The 15020-nt window shown below is 49.0% G+C and overlaps 1 protein-coding gene and 1 pseudogene across 2 annotated transcripts in view; one reads left to right on the top strand and one right to left on the bottom strand.

Moving 5' to 3' along the window:
• The window catches only part of CABLES1 (Cdk5 and Abl enzyme substrate 1), a 101450-nt gene that overhangs the window by 75007 nt on the left and 11423 nt on the right, over window positions 1–15020 (top strand). For both annotated transcript variants that reach the window (XM_020881758.2, XM_070452738.1), the window contains 3 exons: window positions 5535–5631; window positions 7544–7700; window positions 8860–8963. In XM_020881758.2, coding sequence (XP_020737417.2) covers window positions 5535–5631; window positions 7544–7700; window positions 8860–8963 — 358 coding nt within the window. The remainder of the gene's footprint in view (window positions 1–5534; window positions 5632–7543; window positions 7701–8859; window positions 8964–15020) is intronic.
• On the bottom strand, window positions 1216–2162 carry LOC110130037 (large ribosomal subunit protein uL4 pseudogene; annotated as a pseudogene).

The following is a 15020-nucleotide window of genomic DNA, read 5'->3' on the forward strand; positions in this document are numbered from 1 at the left end:
GAGTTTTGCCCATAGAGCTCTCTCTTCCACGTGGTCCAAAGTGTCCGTGAGGCACTTGGGATAGGCTAAGAACCCCTGTTCCTTTAAATTTTTTAATAATTTTATTCATTTATTTGTGGTTGTGCTGGGTCTTTGTTGGTGCTCACCGGCTTTCTCTAGTTGCGGCGAGTGGGGGCCACTGTTTGTTGCGATGACTGGCTTCTCCTTGCGGTGGCTTCTCCTTGTTGCGGAGCACAGGCGCTAGGACATACGGGCTTCAGTAGTTGCAGCACATGGGCTCAGGAGTTGTGGCTTGCAGGCTCCAGAGCACAGACTCTGAAGTTGTGGCACACAGGCTCAGTTGCCCCACAGCATATGAAATCTTCCCCGACCAGCGATCGAACCCGTGTCCCCCTGCAGTGGCAAGTGAATTCTTATCCACTGTACCACCAGGGAAGTCCTCCCTGTTCCTTTTAAGCAGGGCTTGGGTTTCTCTCATGGAGAAGAGTCTTGCATTTCATGTGCACATAAAGTATAATTTTTGTTATGGCTCCATTTCTCACAAGGGAGGAGTCGAGAATGGGAGTGTGTGGAAGCATGGAGGGACTTTCCTGGCGGTCCAGTGGTTAAGACTTTACCTTCCAATGCAGGGGACATGGGTTTGATCCCTGGTTGGGGAGCTAGGATCCCACATACCGCTAGGTGCTGCCAAATTTTTTTTTAAAGAAGGGGAGTGTGGAGTAAAAGTGGCTGGTTTGGTTCTGCGAACTGGGATCTGTGCTTCCAGCATCAAGGGGCCAGTTGGCAAAGGCAGGGCTGCCCCGGGGAAGCACTGAGCCTGGGAGCAAATTGAGACAGATGGAAAGGGGCACAATGGAAAAACACCCACCAGCTGTGCCATCTTTATGAACCAACAAGGAGTCAGTTGACCTCCGCTCAGCAAACACTTCTTTAAGCATCTTTACACCTCAGACGGTAGGTAGACAGGATACAGACGTGGACTGAGACTGTTCCTGCCTACAGCCAGCTCTCCATGTAGGAGCACTCTTCTTCTTTTTTTTTTTTTTCATGTTTCTCCTTGCCTCTTTGTTCAGGTCTTTATTCAAAATTAGCTGTCCAAAATGATTTGGCATTTATGGAATAAACAAATTTAAAGAAGGCAGCAGCCTTCTTTTCCTCTGAGGTGGGTTTCTTTTCTGTGGGTTTCTTGGTCCCGCAGCCTTTTTTCCCACCACAGGCTTCTTCAGTTTCTCATCGCCAATAGCCTTCTTTTCTTTGTTTCCCACCACAGGCTGTATTGAGCATCTTGTGCATGAGGAGGTTGTAGTTACTCTTGAGGGAGGCTGCTTTACGCCAAGTGCCGTAAAGCTCATCTAACTTTCAGAAAGCACTTTCAGTCCAAATGCAGAAACATCCCACATGACCACCAGGAGCAAGTTTCAAAATGTTCAGCTTGCTTACATTAAGCAGAGTAATTCCAGGGATGTTTCTGAAGGCCTTGATGATACCATTGTCTTCATTACAGATGATGCAGGGTCCCCTATGCTGGATATGGCGACGGTTTCTCATTTTGCCTTTGCCAGCTCTCATTCGCTGAGAGGTGTAAACCTTTTTGATATCATTCCAGGCCTTAAGTTTCTTCAGAAGCAAAACAGCCTCCTTGGTCTTCTTGTAGCCTTCAACTTTATCTTCAACCACCAAAGGAAGTGCAGGAACTTCTTCTATACGATGACCTTTAGACATGACCAGGGCTGGTAAGGCTGAGGCAGCAGTGCAGAGCAGATGGCATATCGCTTCTGCATTGTATTCACTCTGCGGTGCCAACGTCGCCAGGTCTTGGTTGGTGCAAACATGCGGCCCCCACGACACATATTTCCAAAAGCACCCTGACCAGAAAGGTGAGTCTCGCCACCTCCAACCCTGGGAATTCGAGCCACAGCTCTGCCGGTACCCCAAGACTCAGCACTGGTTTGATGACCTGCTAATTCACTGACAGCATAGGGCTGTCTGTTGTTTTTGCGCAAGTTGGTGTGAACAAAGTTAACAATATCAGGTCGAATGGGAGCCTTGAACACAGCAGGCAAAGTGACATTTTTGCCAGAGGACTCCGCCTTTTCGGAGTACACTGATATCAGTGGACGAGCACACGCCATGGCGGGGAGAGGAGAAGGTCACGCTGCTCTCAACCCCTCGGCTCCCACAGGAAAAGCTTCTTCTTTTTTTTTTTTAACTTAAAACTCTGTTAAGTTTTTAAGATTTATTTTTAATTGAAGGATGATTGCATTACAGTATTGTGTTGGTTTCTACCAAACATCAACATGAATCAGCTGTAGATATGCACATGTCCCCTCTCTCTTGAATCTCCCTCCCACCTCCCTCCCCACCTCAACCCTTTAGGTCTTTACAGAACCTCACTTTGAGTTCCCTGAGTCATATAGCACGTTCTTATTGGCTGCCTATTTTACATATGGTAATGTATGTTTCCTTGCTCCTCTCTCCATCATCCCACGCTCTCCTTCCTCCCCACCCCCACCACCGTGTCCATATGTCTATTCTCTACGTCCGTGTCCAGGAGCACTCTTAATAGGGAACTATCTGAATACGCCTTAGTTCTTTTAATCTTCTCATCCCATAAAGATATTTCCTGCTCTTGTATTCGTTTCAGTCCTAAGGAACATTCTCCATCTGGGTGAAGTGGAAACAAGGAGGCAGTTGTCTAGGAGCTGGAATTTGAGGCACATGCTTGCTGGGTTAGACTTTGGGAAAGCAGTAAGTCTGAGGAAGCGTGTTGTGGGTCCTTTAACAAAATACGGGTTCTGCTTCTTTGTGCCAGCTCACCTCCTGGTCTTCCACCGCTGGGCCACTCCATCCTTTCCCACCACAGCTATTTTTGCCTCTTGTTCTGGTGCTTGCTGTGAAGGCATTTCCCTTTTTAGGGCCCTTATTCAGTCATCGTCTTTGTCCTTAATTGCTTGAGGAATTTTTCTGAGAGTCGCCCCCGGTGGCTCACATAGGAAGCAAGGCAACCTCGCATAGTCTCCGGGGAACCTGAGGTTCTCGTGGTCTTGCTGAGCCCTGCTCTGCTCCAGCCCACCTGATCCTTCCCGCTTTGGATTTGAGGTCAATAACTGGGAAGCGGGGCTCTCTGTTGGCGTGGCATATTCATAAGGTGATGTGACTTAAATCAGCTGGACCCTCAGAGCCCTCAGGGAGAGTGTGGTCCTCAGCAGAGGAGGCACCCGAGGTGGACTCAGACACTTCCCCAGAGCTCAGTCACTTCTATGACTCAGAATATTTGGGGGTCTTTCAATGGGCTTCCCTGGTGGTTCAGACAGTAAAGAATCTGCCTGCAATGCGGGAGACCTGAGTTCTATCCCCAGATCAAGAAGATCCCCTGGAGAAGGAAATGGCAACCCACTCCAGTATTCTTGCCTAGACAGTTCCATGGGCAGAGGAGCCTGGTGGGCTACAGACCATTGGGTCGCAGAGTGGGACATAACTGAGCGACTAACACTAACATATATATATGCATGCACACATACATACACATGCACTATATATATAAGTATAAAGTTTGAAGACTGGGATGGGTTGGTTGTTTTTTTCTTTCTGCATGATGTTAGTGTTGATTCCAAAAGGGGCTACAGAGACCCTTTGATCTGGCAGAACCATGGCCTCCCAAGGAGAATACCTTAGAAAGTGCAGTACTTCCTAGGTACAGGTCTTGGGTGTTTCTTTTGAAAACTGTCATCAATCAGATAGGATTAGGGTGCCAGTCCATGCCTGGAACGCCCATAGACAAGGATGATTGCTCAACACAGTGAAAAGATACTTTTTTTTCCCTCCTGGAAGGTGGGAGGGACAGCCTCTTGTCTTTCTTCCTCACCACACACCGGGCTCTCGTTCTCTCCTCCAGTGATTCTGTCACCTTTGGCCTGGAGAGTCTGGCCTTTACATGGTGTTTATTCTTGCTTAGGTTGTAGGAGACGTCTCAGAGTGTGGCGGTTCCCTCCGGGCCACAAGGCACGAATGCTGCCGGCCTGGGGCGGCTTAGACTAACAAGGCTGCGTGTGGAGCCCAGCTGGAAGAGGGAGCTTCCAAACTCAGTTCCAATCCGAATCACCTGGGAGTATTTAAAACTCAAGCCGACCAGGTTACGCCCCATTCAACTGAATCAGAATGAACATCTGGGGACGCGGGCCAGACATCATACAGGCACACCTCGCTTTATTGTGCTTCACAGACACTGCTTTTTTTTTTTTCCTTTTATGGATTGAAGGTTTGTGGCAGTCTGCATTGTCAGATGATGGTTAGCACTTGTTAGCAGTATTTTTTTAATTAAGGCTTGTACATTTTTTTTTAGACATAATGCTATTGCAAACTTCATAGACTAAAGTGCAAACATAACTTTTATATGCAGTGGAAGACTGAACAATTTGTGTGACTTGCTTTGTTGCAATATTTGTGTTGCTGGGGACATCTGGAACTGAACCTGCAGAATCTCTGAGATGTGCCTGTAGTTTGTCAAAGATCCCAGGCGATTCTAATATGCAGTGAAAGTCTGAGAGCTCCTGTAAGGAGGGGGATTGACCTTGAAAATGTGAATAGTTACCCGCGAGCAGAGCCACAGCCAGACCCAGGGAAGAATGCTGCATGAAATGTTGCACTGGATACAAAACCAGGGTCTACAGCCCACTGTCGGTGGGGACCTTGGTGAGCCGGTTACTTGCACTGGACCTCATTTTTCTCATCTGTGAAATGGAACAATAGCAACGCATGTCCAATAGGGTAATCTTAAAGAATGAAAAGGAGGATATGTGAAAGTAAATTAGGAAGTGCTTGCTGTTAGTAGTGGTCGTAGTGTTAGTCGCTCAGTCATATCCGACTCTTTGCGATCCAATGGACTGTAGGCTGCCAGGCTCCTCTGTCCTTGGGATTTTCCAGGCAAGAATGCTGGAGTGGACTGCCATTCCCTTCTCCAGAGGATCTTCCTGACCCAGGAATCGAACCCGGGCCTCTTGCATTGCAGGCAGATTCTTTACCGTTTGAGCAACATGGAAGACCCTGCTGGTAGTACTGGACATTATTCTTTTATAGAGATAGTCATTGTCTGAGTGGCCCAGTAAGGTAGCTGGGGCGGCTGTTGTGGCATTAGTTCCTTCATTACTAGTAATAAAGCTGAGAACTGTTTGGGTAAGAATTTCTTCCTCCTGTCTAATAAGGGAGTGGCAAGGAGAGGTGACCTCCCCTGGCTTCCTGTTAGTCTGGCCATTTAAGAGCCAACGGCCTTGCTGAGCGGGAAGGGACTTTGGTAATCTACTGGCTACTGAGCCTGCCTCTCATCTTCAGGCTCTCTGTTCAGTTGAATTTCATTATGTCAAAGTGGGTGGAACTACCAAGAAGCCCCGAAAGAAGGACAGAGAAGATCCCGTCAGGCACGGCGGGACCTCCTCCATCATTATTGTGAGAGTGACTCTGGTGTTCCAATAGTAAACATCTCCGTGGCTCCTTTGGGTGCAAACAGAAGCATCTTTATCCTTGGCTTGTCCCTGCAGAGATTTGAAGCTGGATGGAGGGAGACAATCAGCAGGAGCCGTGAGCCTGAAAGAGATCATCGGCCTGGAAGGCGTGGAGCTGGGTGCCGACGGGAAGGTAAGGCCACGTGGCTCCCAGACCTCTGGCTTGTGCAACAGACACCACAAAGGCCAGAAAGCAGAGGCCGTGATGGACCATGAACCACCCTTAGGCTGGAAAACCTGACGTGGGACACAACCTGGGTGCATGAGTGACGCCAGTCCAGAAGGAAGGGTTAGTCGCTCAGCCATGTCCTACTCTTTGCGACCCCCATCGACTGTAGCCCACCAGGCTCCTCTGTCCATGGGATTCTCCAGGCCAGACTACTGGAGTGGATTGCCGTGCCCTTCTCCAGGGTATCTTCCTGACCCAGGGATCGAACCTGGGTCTCCCACATTGCAGGCAGATTCTTCACCGTCTGAGCCACCAGGGAAGCCCCCTGTCCAGGTGTGCAGATGGGTTACATAGCTGGCCAACTGTTTCTCCGTGAATGCCCATCCTGACTAGTCCAGTTACCCAGTCTTGTCCTCGGGGGATATGTTCCAAGAACCCCCAGTGGATGCCTAAAACCTTGGGTAGGGCAGAACCCTATATATGTTAACGCTTTTACTTATACGTACATACCGCTAATAACGTTTACTTTTTAAATTAGGCACAGTAAGAGACTATCCGAATTGTACTTTGTCACTACTTTGTGCTTTGGGGCCATTAGTAAGTAAAATAATGCTCGAGCACAAGCCCTGTGATACCACAATAATCCATCTGATAACCAAAACGGCTACTCCATGACTAAGGGGTGGGATCGCCGGACAAAGGGATGGTTCATGTGCTGGGCGGGATGGCACTAGATTTCATCATACTGCTCTGACTGACTCACAATTTAAAGCTGAGGAATTATTTCTAGAATTTTCCATGTAGTCTTTTTGGACCATGAGTAACAAACTGAGTGAGGGGAAACTGCTTTATCTTGCATACACACACATGTGTGTGCCTGGAGGAGTGGCGGGTGGTTGAACATGTATTAAGTGTGGTGAGTAGCAATCCCACTACTAGACAGTGTTTAGGGGCTTTCCAGACTTCCCCAGTGACTGAGTGGTAAAGAGCCCACCTGTAATGAAGGAAACATGAGTTCTATCCCTGGGGGGCGAAGATCCCCTGGGGGAGGGCATGGCAACCCACTCCAGTATTCTTGCCTGGCGGGCTGCAGTCGGCTGGGTCACAAAGAGTCAGACACGACTGAAACGACTTAACACACAGCACCCGCGCTGCCTCCGACTGGCGTCATGAGCCACGTCTCTGCCAAGCAGGTGAAAAGAAAAACACGTGTTGCAGCTTCATTCCTGAGGACTGAGTGTTCACAGGGGATGGAGGGAGGGTGGAATGAGATGAGCACCATAGATACAGCATCTGCCAGGGAAACGAGGGAGGGCAGAGCCCTCATTAGAGACTCTTGGGGCCTGATCTTCTGGAATTCTACCCGTGGTGGATTAAACAAAGCACTGCGACATATGCCTTCTGAGTTAGAAAACATCCCAGCAGCTTTAGAGATGGTCCCTTGCGATCAGACACACAAGTATCTCTCAGACACACGAATATCACATGAATATTCACGCTAAGTGGGATAAATTAAAACTAGGATGGCCTCAAGTCAGTCCAGTTTAGGTTTTGGCACAAACATGTGCAAAAACAAATTTCATTTTTCAGATCTTGGATTTTAGAATTGCCCAGCTATGAGAATGTTGACCTGAACTTGGCGTGGCAACGCAGCTTGGTCAGAATGCAAACCTCACAGTCAGTTCAGTTCAGTCAGTCATGTTCGACTCTTTGCGACCCCATGGACTGCAGCACACCAGGCTTCTGTCCATCACCAACTCCTGGAGCTTGCTCAAACTCATGTCCATCGAGTCAGTGATGCCATCCAACCATCTCATCTGTCGTCTCCTTCATTGCCGGGGGTTAATCACTGCCTGTTTTTGTCTTCATCTTTTAGACTGTTTCTTACACCCAGTTTCTGTTGCCCACGAATGCCTTCGGAACACGGAGAAACACCTTAGACTCCACGTCCTCCTTCTCCCAGCTCCGTACCCTGAGCCACCGCAGCCTCTCCATCGGCCGGGCGAGCAGCACCCAGGGGAGCCTCGACACGGGTAAGCTGGGGTCTGGCTGCAGGAGGTGCCTCAATGGACAGCATGGATTGGGTCTCCTTGTGTGCATTGGTAGATGGGCAGGCTTATGACCAGGCCACAGGGCAGTTTCTCTAATGAGAAACCTTAGTCGCCAGCCCCTAAGCTTCTACGACCAGACCACCTTGTAGAGAGGCCTGGCTCCCTGGCTTCTTTCTGCCTCTCAGCTCCTCATCTCTCCACTTACCTGCTTCTTACCTACATTCTCCTAGTGCTCAAGTTTGGCCTTTCAGGCCTTTCCTGGTGGTCCAGTGGCTAAGACTCTGCCCTCCCAGGTTTGATCCTTGATCAGGGAACTAGATCCCACATGCTGCAATTTAAAGATCCTGTAAGTCGCAACTAAGACCTGGTGCAGCCAAATAAATGTTTTTTTCAAGTTGGCTTTCTTCAAATAATTGGACCATAAATGAGCAGGCAGGTGTGAAAACTCCATTAGTGACTCTCACAGCAGGTGAGCTTACTCAGCCGCTGACGGAAGACTCCGCTTCTCCTGTACAAGCCTTTGTGGGAATTGACACAGGGAGAAAAATGCTTTATGAGGCAGGATTCTTTCCACTCTCAGAGAAATTCCAGGTGAGCGTGAAGTTCCTCAGGCCCGTCCAGGTGCTGTTCGGCCTCCTCCAGTCACTGACTGCTGTTTGCACTGGTATCTGCTCTGGTTTGTGTGCATTCAGACCCCCAGAGCCTGCCCACAATTATTCACACCGAACATGCTACTCACATGCAACAACTTGAGGCTCGTTCGATCTGTACGTTTAGAAAGTGAGCCATTTCTGTGCCTTGTTTTGTAGTCTGTGAGTGTTCATAGCAACGTTCATGCTTATGAGATTTTGTGCTTTGCCAGGTCAAGGAGATTAATTTTTTTTTTTAATGGAAAAAATGTCAGAATGTAAAGTGTTTGACGAACTCCTTTGCCCAGGGCAGGGAGGGGCGGTGGGCACACGGGTGGGACACACTTCATTGGCATGCAGAGACATCTACTGATGGTCAGAGCGAGCGATGTGACTGGGCTCGGAAACCTGAAACCAGCCTTTCTACCATCGAACTTTGGACCAGGCATTCGCCCAGCCACTTCTGCTTCGGGAGGTCAAGGCCCTAATTATCATTTTGCGTTGATCCTCAGGTAGCGACCTGGGAGACTTTATGGACTACGACCCGAATCTCCTGGATGACCCCCAGTGGCCTTGTGGCAAGCACAAGCGAGTTCTCATCTTCCCTTCGTACATGGTGAGTGGTGGTGGAGGGATGGTCAGGGCGCTGAGCCCCTCAGCCTCCTCAGGGACCTCGGAGGTGCCATGCTGTCCCTGTGGACGGTGGTGGTGGTTCTTCCTGGGGTTGGGGCTTTCAAACACTGCTCCACCTGGTTCTTCTCGATGACACCCCCTGCCCCGGCTTGCCCTGGGGGGGTCGATCAGGGAAGGACCAGCACATGTGTCATATCCAGGATTCTTCCAGCCACCTGGCCCAGGTACAGCACTTCAGAGGGTGTGAGATGGCTGAGTGGCCCGTGCGTGTGAATGCTGCCAGCTCACGGTGGAACCGCACCTCTGAGGTCGCATGTCCATGGACCTCAGTGGGTAGGGGACGAGCAGTCCTGCCCATCACTAGTAGCGCTGAGTTCAAGTTCAGCTCGCTGGGGTTCCTTGGTGACCATGGGCCACTGTCCGCCCTCTGAGCAAACATTTGGCACCGGACTCCGGATGACAGAATCATCTCCTGGGAAAGTGAAAGTAGGACAATGTGGGTGTTAAATGCAAAACCTTTCCTTGCTGTTTTTGTTTCACGGGCTCTTCCTGTTTTTCCCTTTGGGTGATTCGCTTTCTGCTCTTGGCTGACCACCGTTTCCCACCACAGTGGCCGCTGGGTCTCCAGACACCTATGGGGCCTGACGGGGTCCCGTGTGCTTTCAGTGGGCAGGCTTGCCCTGACTCAGAGGTGGGCAGAGCCCAGGGTATTGCAGGAGGAGGGGAGCCGGGCTTTGTGGGAACCTTCGCCCATGCCAGGCCTGCCACATGCACCTCCAGGTAGAGATCACAGACCCGGGATACCCCCACCACCCCCTGCCAGGCTCAGATGGGCAGGTATAGCTAAAAACATCCAGCTCTGGTTCCCTTCTCCCCTCCAGCCTGGCCTGATGTCAGAAACCCTGGCCCCAGGAGTGGGCAGAAGATCCTTTCTCTGTTCTAGGCTGTTATGTCTGCAGAGGCCAGAGTCAGACCCCAGTCCATGCACTCGCTGTTAAGCTTATCGTTAGCAGCGGAAGCCCCCACCCTCACCCCACCCCCAGCCTGTCCATCTGGCCAGCATCTGGCAAGTAGCTGACGTCAGAAAAGCACCAGGCAGAACTCAAGCCCGCATTGATACTTTCAACATAGATTCTCTTGTATTAATAATTTGGCAAATAGCTCAGAGATCATTCTAAAATGCTACACTGAGCCAGGATGAGTTGCCAAAGGCATCTTGTTTAAAATTACACTGGCTCCTCTCTCCCATCCTTATTCTCCAACTCTTAACACAAAAGGCAAAGCCAGGGCCATGTATGATTATTTTTTTCATATGACCTGTTGGCTTAGACAGTAAAGAAATTGCATGCGAGAAACCTGGGTTCCATCCCTGAGTTGGGAAGATCCCTGGAGAAAGGAATGGCAACCCACTCCAGTATTCTGGCCTGGAGAATTCCATGAACTGTATAGTCCATGGGGTCACAAACAGTAGGACACGACTGGGTGACTTTCACTCCTTTTATAGGTCTGGGCTTCCCTGTAAAGCCCAGATGGTAAAGAATCTGCCTGCAGTGCAGGAGACCCGGGTTTAATTCCTGGGTCAGGAAGATCCCCTGGAGAAGAGAATAGCAGCCCACTCCAGTATTCTTGCCTGGAGATTCCCATGGACAAAGGAGCCTAGTGGGCTACAGTCCATGGGGCCCAAAGAGTTGGTCACGACTGAGCAAATTTTACTTTTATAGGTCTGGTGTCTGGCCAGTGTGGTTCTGATTTTTTGTTTTTCTTTAAATGCTTTAATTGTGAGCTTTGAGGTTCTGGGCTACAGTCTATGCGGGCACACCTGTGCACACAGATCATTTCCCCTCTCCTGGACAGTGTTTTAGATGACCTGCCAGGTCAGCATATATTAATATGTCCTAACCCTCATTTTATGATCCCAAGTGGGTCATTTTTCAGTTCACCACATTGAGTCTGTAGCCTGTGCTTCCTGTAACCGTCCATTTTTTTAGGGAATGAAATTGCTCATGAGCTGCACTTGCCTGGTCAGTTTCATAAGACCTATATATCTTTCTGATCTGGCCACAGATATTGATAATATCTTTAATAAAATATGGCACATCTACTTTGCACCCTGACGTGCATGTGGAGGGTTATAAAGAACCCTGGCTCCCAAGAGACTTCCTCTCTAGTAGACATGAATTCTAGGTTTGCTAGACTCAGAATTTTTGCATTGAACTTGCAGGAGAAGGAGTTGGGTTTTGGTTTGCTCGTTTTATTTTGTGTGTTGGGTAACAGGTATAGAATGTGTCCAGCCACCGCCCCCATTCTCCTTGACCTTAGAGTGAATGGAGAAGTCAGACAAGTCACTGTAGTGAGGAGGGCGAGGAGAGAATCATCTTAGAAAAGTGGTGGGAAATGACTGACAGGGCAAGTCAGGGCAAGTCAGGGCTTGAACGTAGGCTTCCAGAAAGGCTGCCCTGAGGAAGTGGATCAAAAGTGAACGCTGAGGTGAGGGAAGGAGCTGGCCTGCTGGGCCTTGGGAGGGAGGCCCCACATGCCACAGCCTGAGGTGTGCGAGAGGTTGACCTTGTGTCAAATGGGTATTTTGAACAGTACCAGTTGCCACCCTTAACACACACGTGCACACCCACAGGCACACACATGAGGAAGTCAATAGACTGATGATCCTGACAAGTTCACTCCACTAACTTGACCCCATACACAGAGAGCTACGCTGGTTAATAGGTGCCGACTACCAAGGTGGATGGTGGCGCTAAAGGTAAAGAACCCACCTACCAATTCAGGAGACGTGAGAGATGCAAGTTAGATCTCTGAGTCTGGAAGATCCTTGGAGGAGGAAATGGCAACCCCCTCCAGTATTCTTGCCTGGAGATTCCCATGGACAGAGGAGCCTGGCAGGCTACAGTCCATGGAGTCGCAAAGAGTTGAACATGACTGAAGCAGCTGAGCACATCCGCACCAAGGTGGACAGAAGGAGCTACAGGGTTACCTGATCCAGGCTGCTGAGGGCCCTCTTTGAGGGCGTGGGGCACCTGTCTGTAGGTGGGCAGGAAGAACTGACACAGCCTGGAGCGTTCCTGCCACCAAGTGACCCCTCGTGATTGGCAGGGCGCCCCCTGCAGGCAGACGTAAGTCCTGTGAGCCCAGCCCCTGGGCCCCGCTCCCTGGCTCCCAGCTGTGGAGTTTGGGGAAGGGACTAGCAAGTCCCTCACAGTCTGAGCAAAACCACCCACCTCCCTAAATAATCAGCCTCCAAGGCCTCTGCGGTCCTGCCACCCTAGGCCTGTCCCCGCTAGGCCCCCGGGGCAGTTTTAAGTTTAGTCAGCTCAACAGGGGCCCAGGTTTAGGAACCAGGGACTGTTCCGGGTTTTGAGGTGGTCCTATACCTGTGGAATTTCAGGGTCTGAGGTGTTGGTGTGGCCTCTACAGAATCAAGCCACCTTTATAGCGACGAGCTAGCCCTTTTACCCCATCAAATCCTGCAGCAGTCATTGTTTTTCTCTTTTCATATTAAGATATAATTTTAATCAAATGTATCCATTGAAAGTGTATAGTTCCATGAATTTTCTATCCTCCACTCTGACCACATCTGTTCATTTAGAAAGTTCCCTCAGGATTTCCCTGGTGGCCCAGTGGTTAAGACTCTGTGCTTCCAATGCAGGGGACATGGGTTTAACCCCCAGTCAGGGAACTAAGATCCAGCTATGCAGTGTGGCCAAAAAATGTTTTAAATTTTAATTAAATTTTTTAAAAAAGAAACTTCTCTCCTTTCCATCCTGTTCTGCATCATACCTGCTCCCAACAAAGACACCTGCCATTCTGACTTCTGTCACCAGAGTTGGTTTTGCCTCTCCTGGAACTTCATAGGAACGGAATCGTGTCCTATCAGTATGTGCTTTTTTAAAAATCTGTCTTCATTCACACAACTGATATCTGTGAGATTCACTCATGTTTCATGAATAAGCAGTTTGTTTTTCTTTAATCGCTGAGTAGGGTTCCATTATATGGATAGACCATCACTTATTTGTCCATTCTGCTTTTGATGGACACTTGCATTATTTACATTTAGGGATATTATGAATCTTGCTACTATGAACATTCCCATACAAGCCTTTCTGTGGATGTACATTTTCATTTCTCTTGCGTAACTACCTGGGAGTGGGCTTTCTGAGTCATAGTGGAGGTAACGTCTACCAACCAGGGTGTAGGTGAAGGTTCACATTTGTTCTCCATAGATGATAAAAGGGCCACTCATCACCACCAGTGGGACTCAAAGTGGGAGGGTTCCAGAGATGAACGTTCCCTGAGGCTGAGAAAGAAGGCTGTTATTTACAAAGTTTAAGAGGAATCCTTTGAAGCCAGCCTTGCATTCCTAGTTATAGTTGTATTTTTTAACTTTGATCCAAGCAAGTCACTCCCAGTACTTGCCACTGTGAAAGGGCAAAGAAGTTTGAACCAAAAAAAAAAAAAACCTTCCTGGGGCAGGTATGGAAATCAGATTGCAGCTGTCCCTGGGTTTTGGCCTTAAAGTTTCTAGAAGGTGACTCCAGAACATGAAAATTTGTTGAAGGAGAATGGATATGTGTACATGATGGCTGAGTCTGTTTGTCCTCACCTGAAACTATCACAGTATTTTTATTTGGCTATACTGCAATATAAAACAAAGTTTGCTCATAAACAAAGAAAGCAAGCAAGCCTGTGGAGTCTGCTGGCTATAAGCAGGTTCGTGGTGGTTTCTCAATGAGGAGAGGGAGGGCCAGAGCCCTCCACCCCGGCTCCCCAAACCGGTGCTTCCTGCCCTATGCGCCTCCTGGCCTATAATTTACATTTCACTTGACAACGGTTATTTATCATTAGAACCTGGCAGCCAAGTTGGTAGTGGGCTTTTTTTTTTTTTCCTCTTTATGGGTGTGGAGAGCAATTCAGAGGAGAGAGTGAGTGAAAGAGCTGACTGAGATAAAGCCAACAAAATTAATGTTCTGTGAATGGACTTCTGGATCTTAGTCTCTCAGGAAGGTAGCTCTCATGAACTGTTCTGACATCAGAAAGAATGCCGACTCAGAACCTTTATGATATCTGTAGGTATTTACATCTCAGGGGCTTCCCAGGTGGCACTAGTGGTAAAGAATCCACCTGCCAATGCAGGAGATGCAAGAGACGTGGATTCGATTCGTGAATTGGGAAGATTCCCCGCTGGAGGAGGAAATGGCAACCCACTCCAGTATTTCTGCCTGGAGAATCCCATGGACAGAGGAGGCTGGCGGGCTACAGTCCATGGGGTCGCAGAATTGGACACAACTGAGTGACTTAGCATATTTGCATCTCAAGAGGACATCCCTTGGCTTGACCTCTGTGATATACTACCTGTTCTTATATTACATTCTAAAGACTCCCTGAAAAGCCCCTCCTCCCATCTCAGCATCTCCCCAGGTTTATGGGAATATATCTTAGAACTTAATTTTTCAGGCCAGTGTGAGATGCTGAGCAGGAGGGAATAGAAAGCAATAAAAGGAAGATTAACCCAGCCTTCCGTGAGATTGGATTGTGCTTTCCCTCCTTATTTCCTTTTCGTTGGAAGCTGTCTGGGTGATGTGGGCACTTACTTACCTGTCTGCAGGTGGATTTATTGAGAAGCTAAAGCAGGTTTGAGTCCAAGGGCCCCTCCCTTGCAAGGCTCTGTCCAGGCCCCCAGGTTTCAGAGTGCCTGGAGCTTATTTGGGAGACCTTCTCTGAGACAAGTAGTTCAGCGTCACCAACACACCATTGCGGGGCCTCTCTGGAGACTGGAAGGGGCCCTGGAACTTCCCCGCCAGTCACCTGCATAGATGCTGAGCAGTAGGGCTTTGAGGCCTGCTGGCTTTTGGTGTAAGTGTTAAAATGCCTTATTGCGTCATGGTGGGTTTTGTTTTCCACTTTGGGTTTGGGTTTTTTCTTTCTTTCTTTTTTTTTGGTAAGAGCTTTATTTGTTTTTTTTTTCTCTTGCTTTGCTCAGCTGCTCAGTCATGTCCGACTCTTTGAGACCCCCACGGACCATAGCCCA

The sequence above is a fragment of the Odocoileus virginianus genome, chromosome 22 (genome assembly GCF_023699985.2).
Source record: "Odocoileus virginianus isolate 20LAN1187 ecotype Illinois chromosome 22, Ovbor_1.2, whole genome shotgun sequence".
Lineage (NCBI taxonomy): Eukaryota > Metazoa > Chordata > Mammalia > Artiodactyla > Cervidae > Odocoileus > Odocoileus virginianus.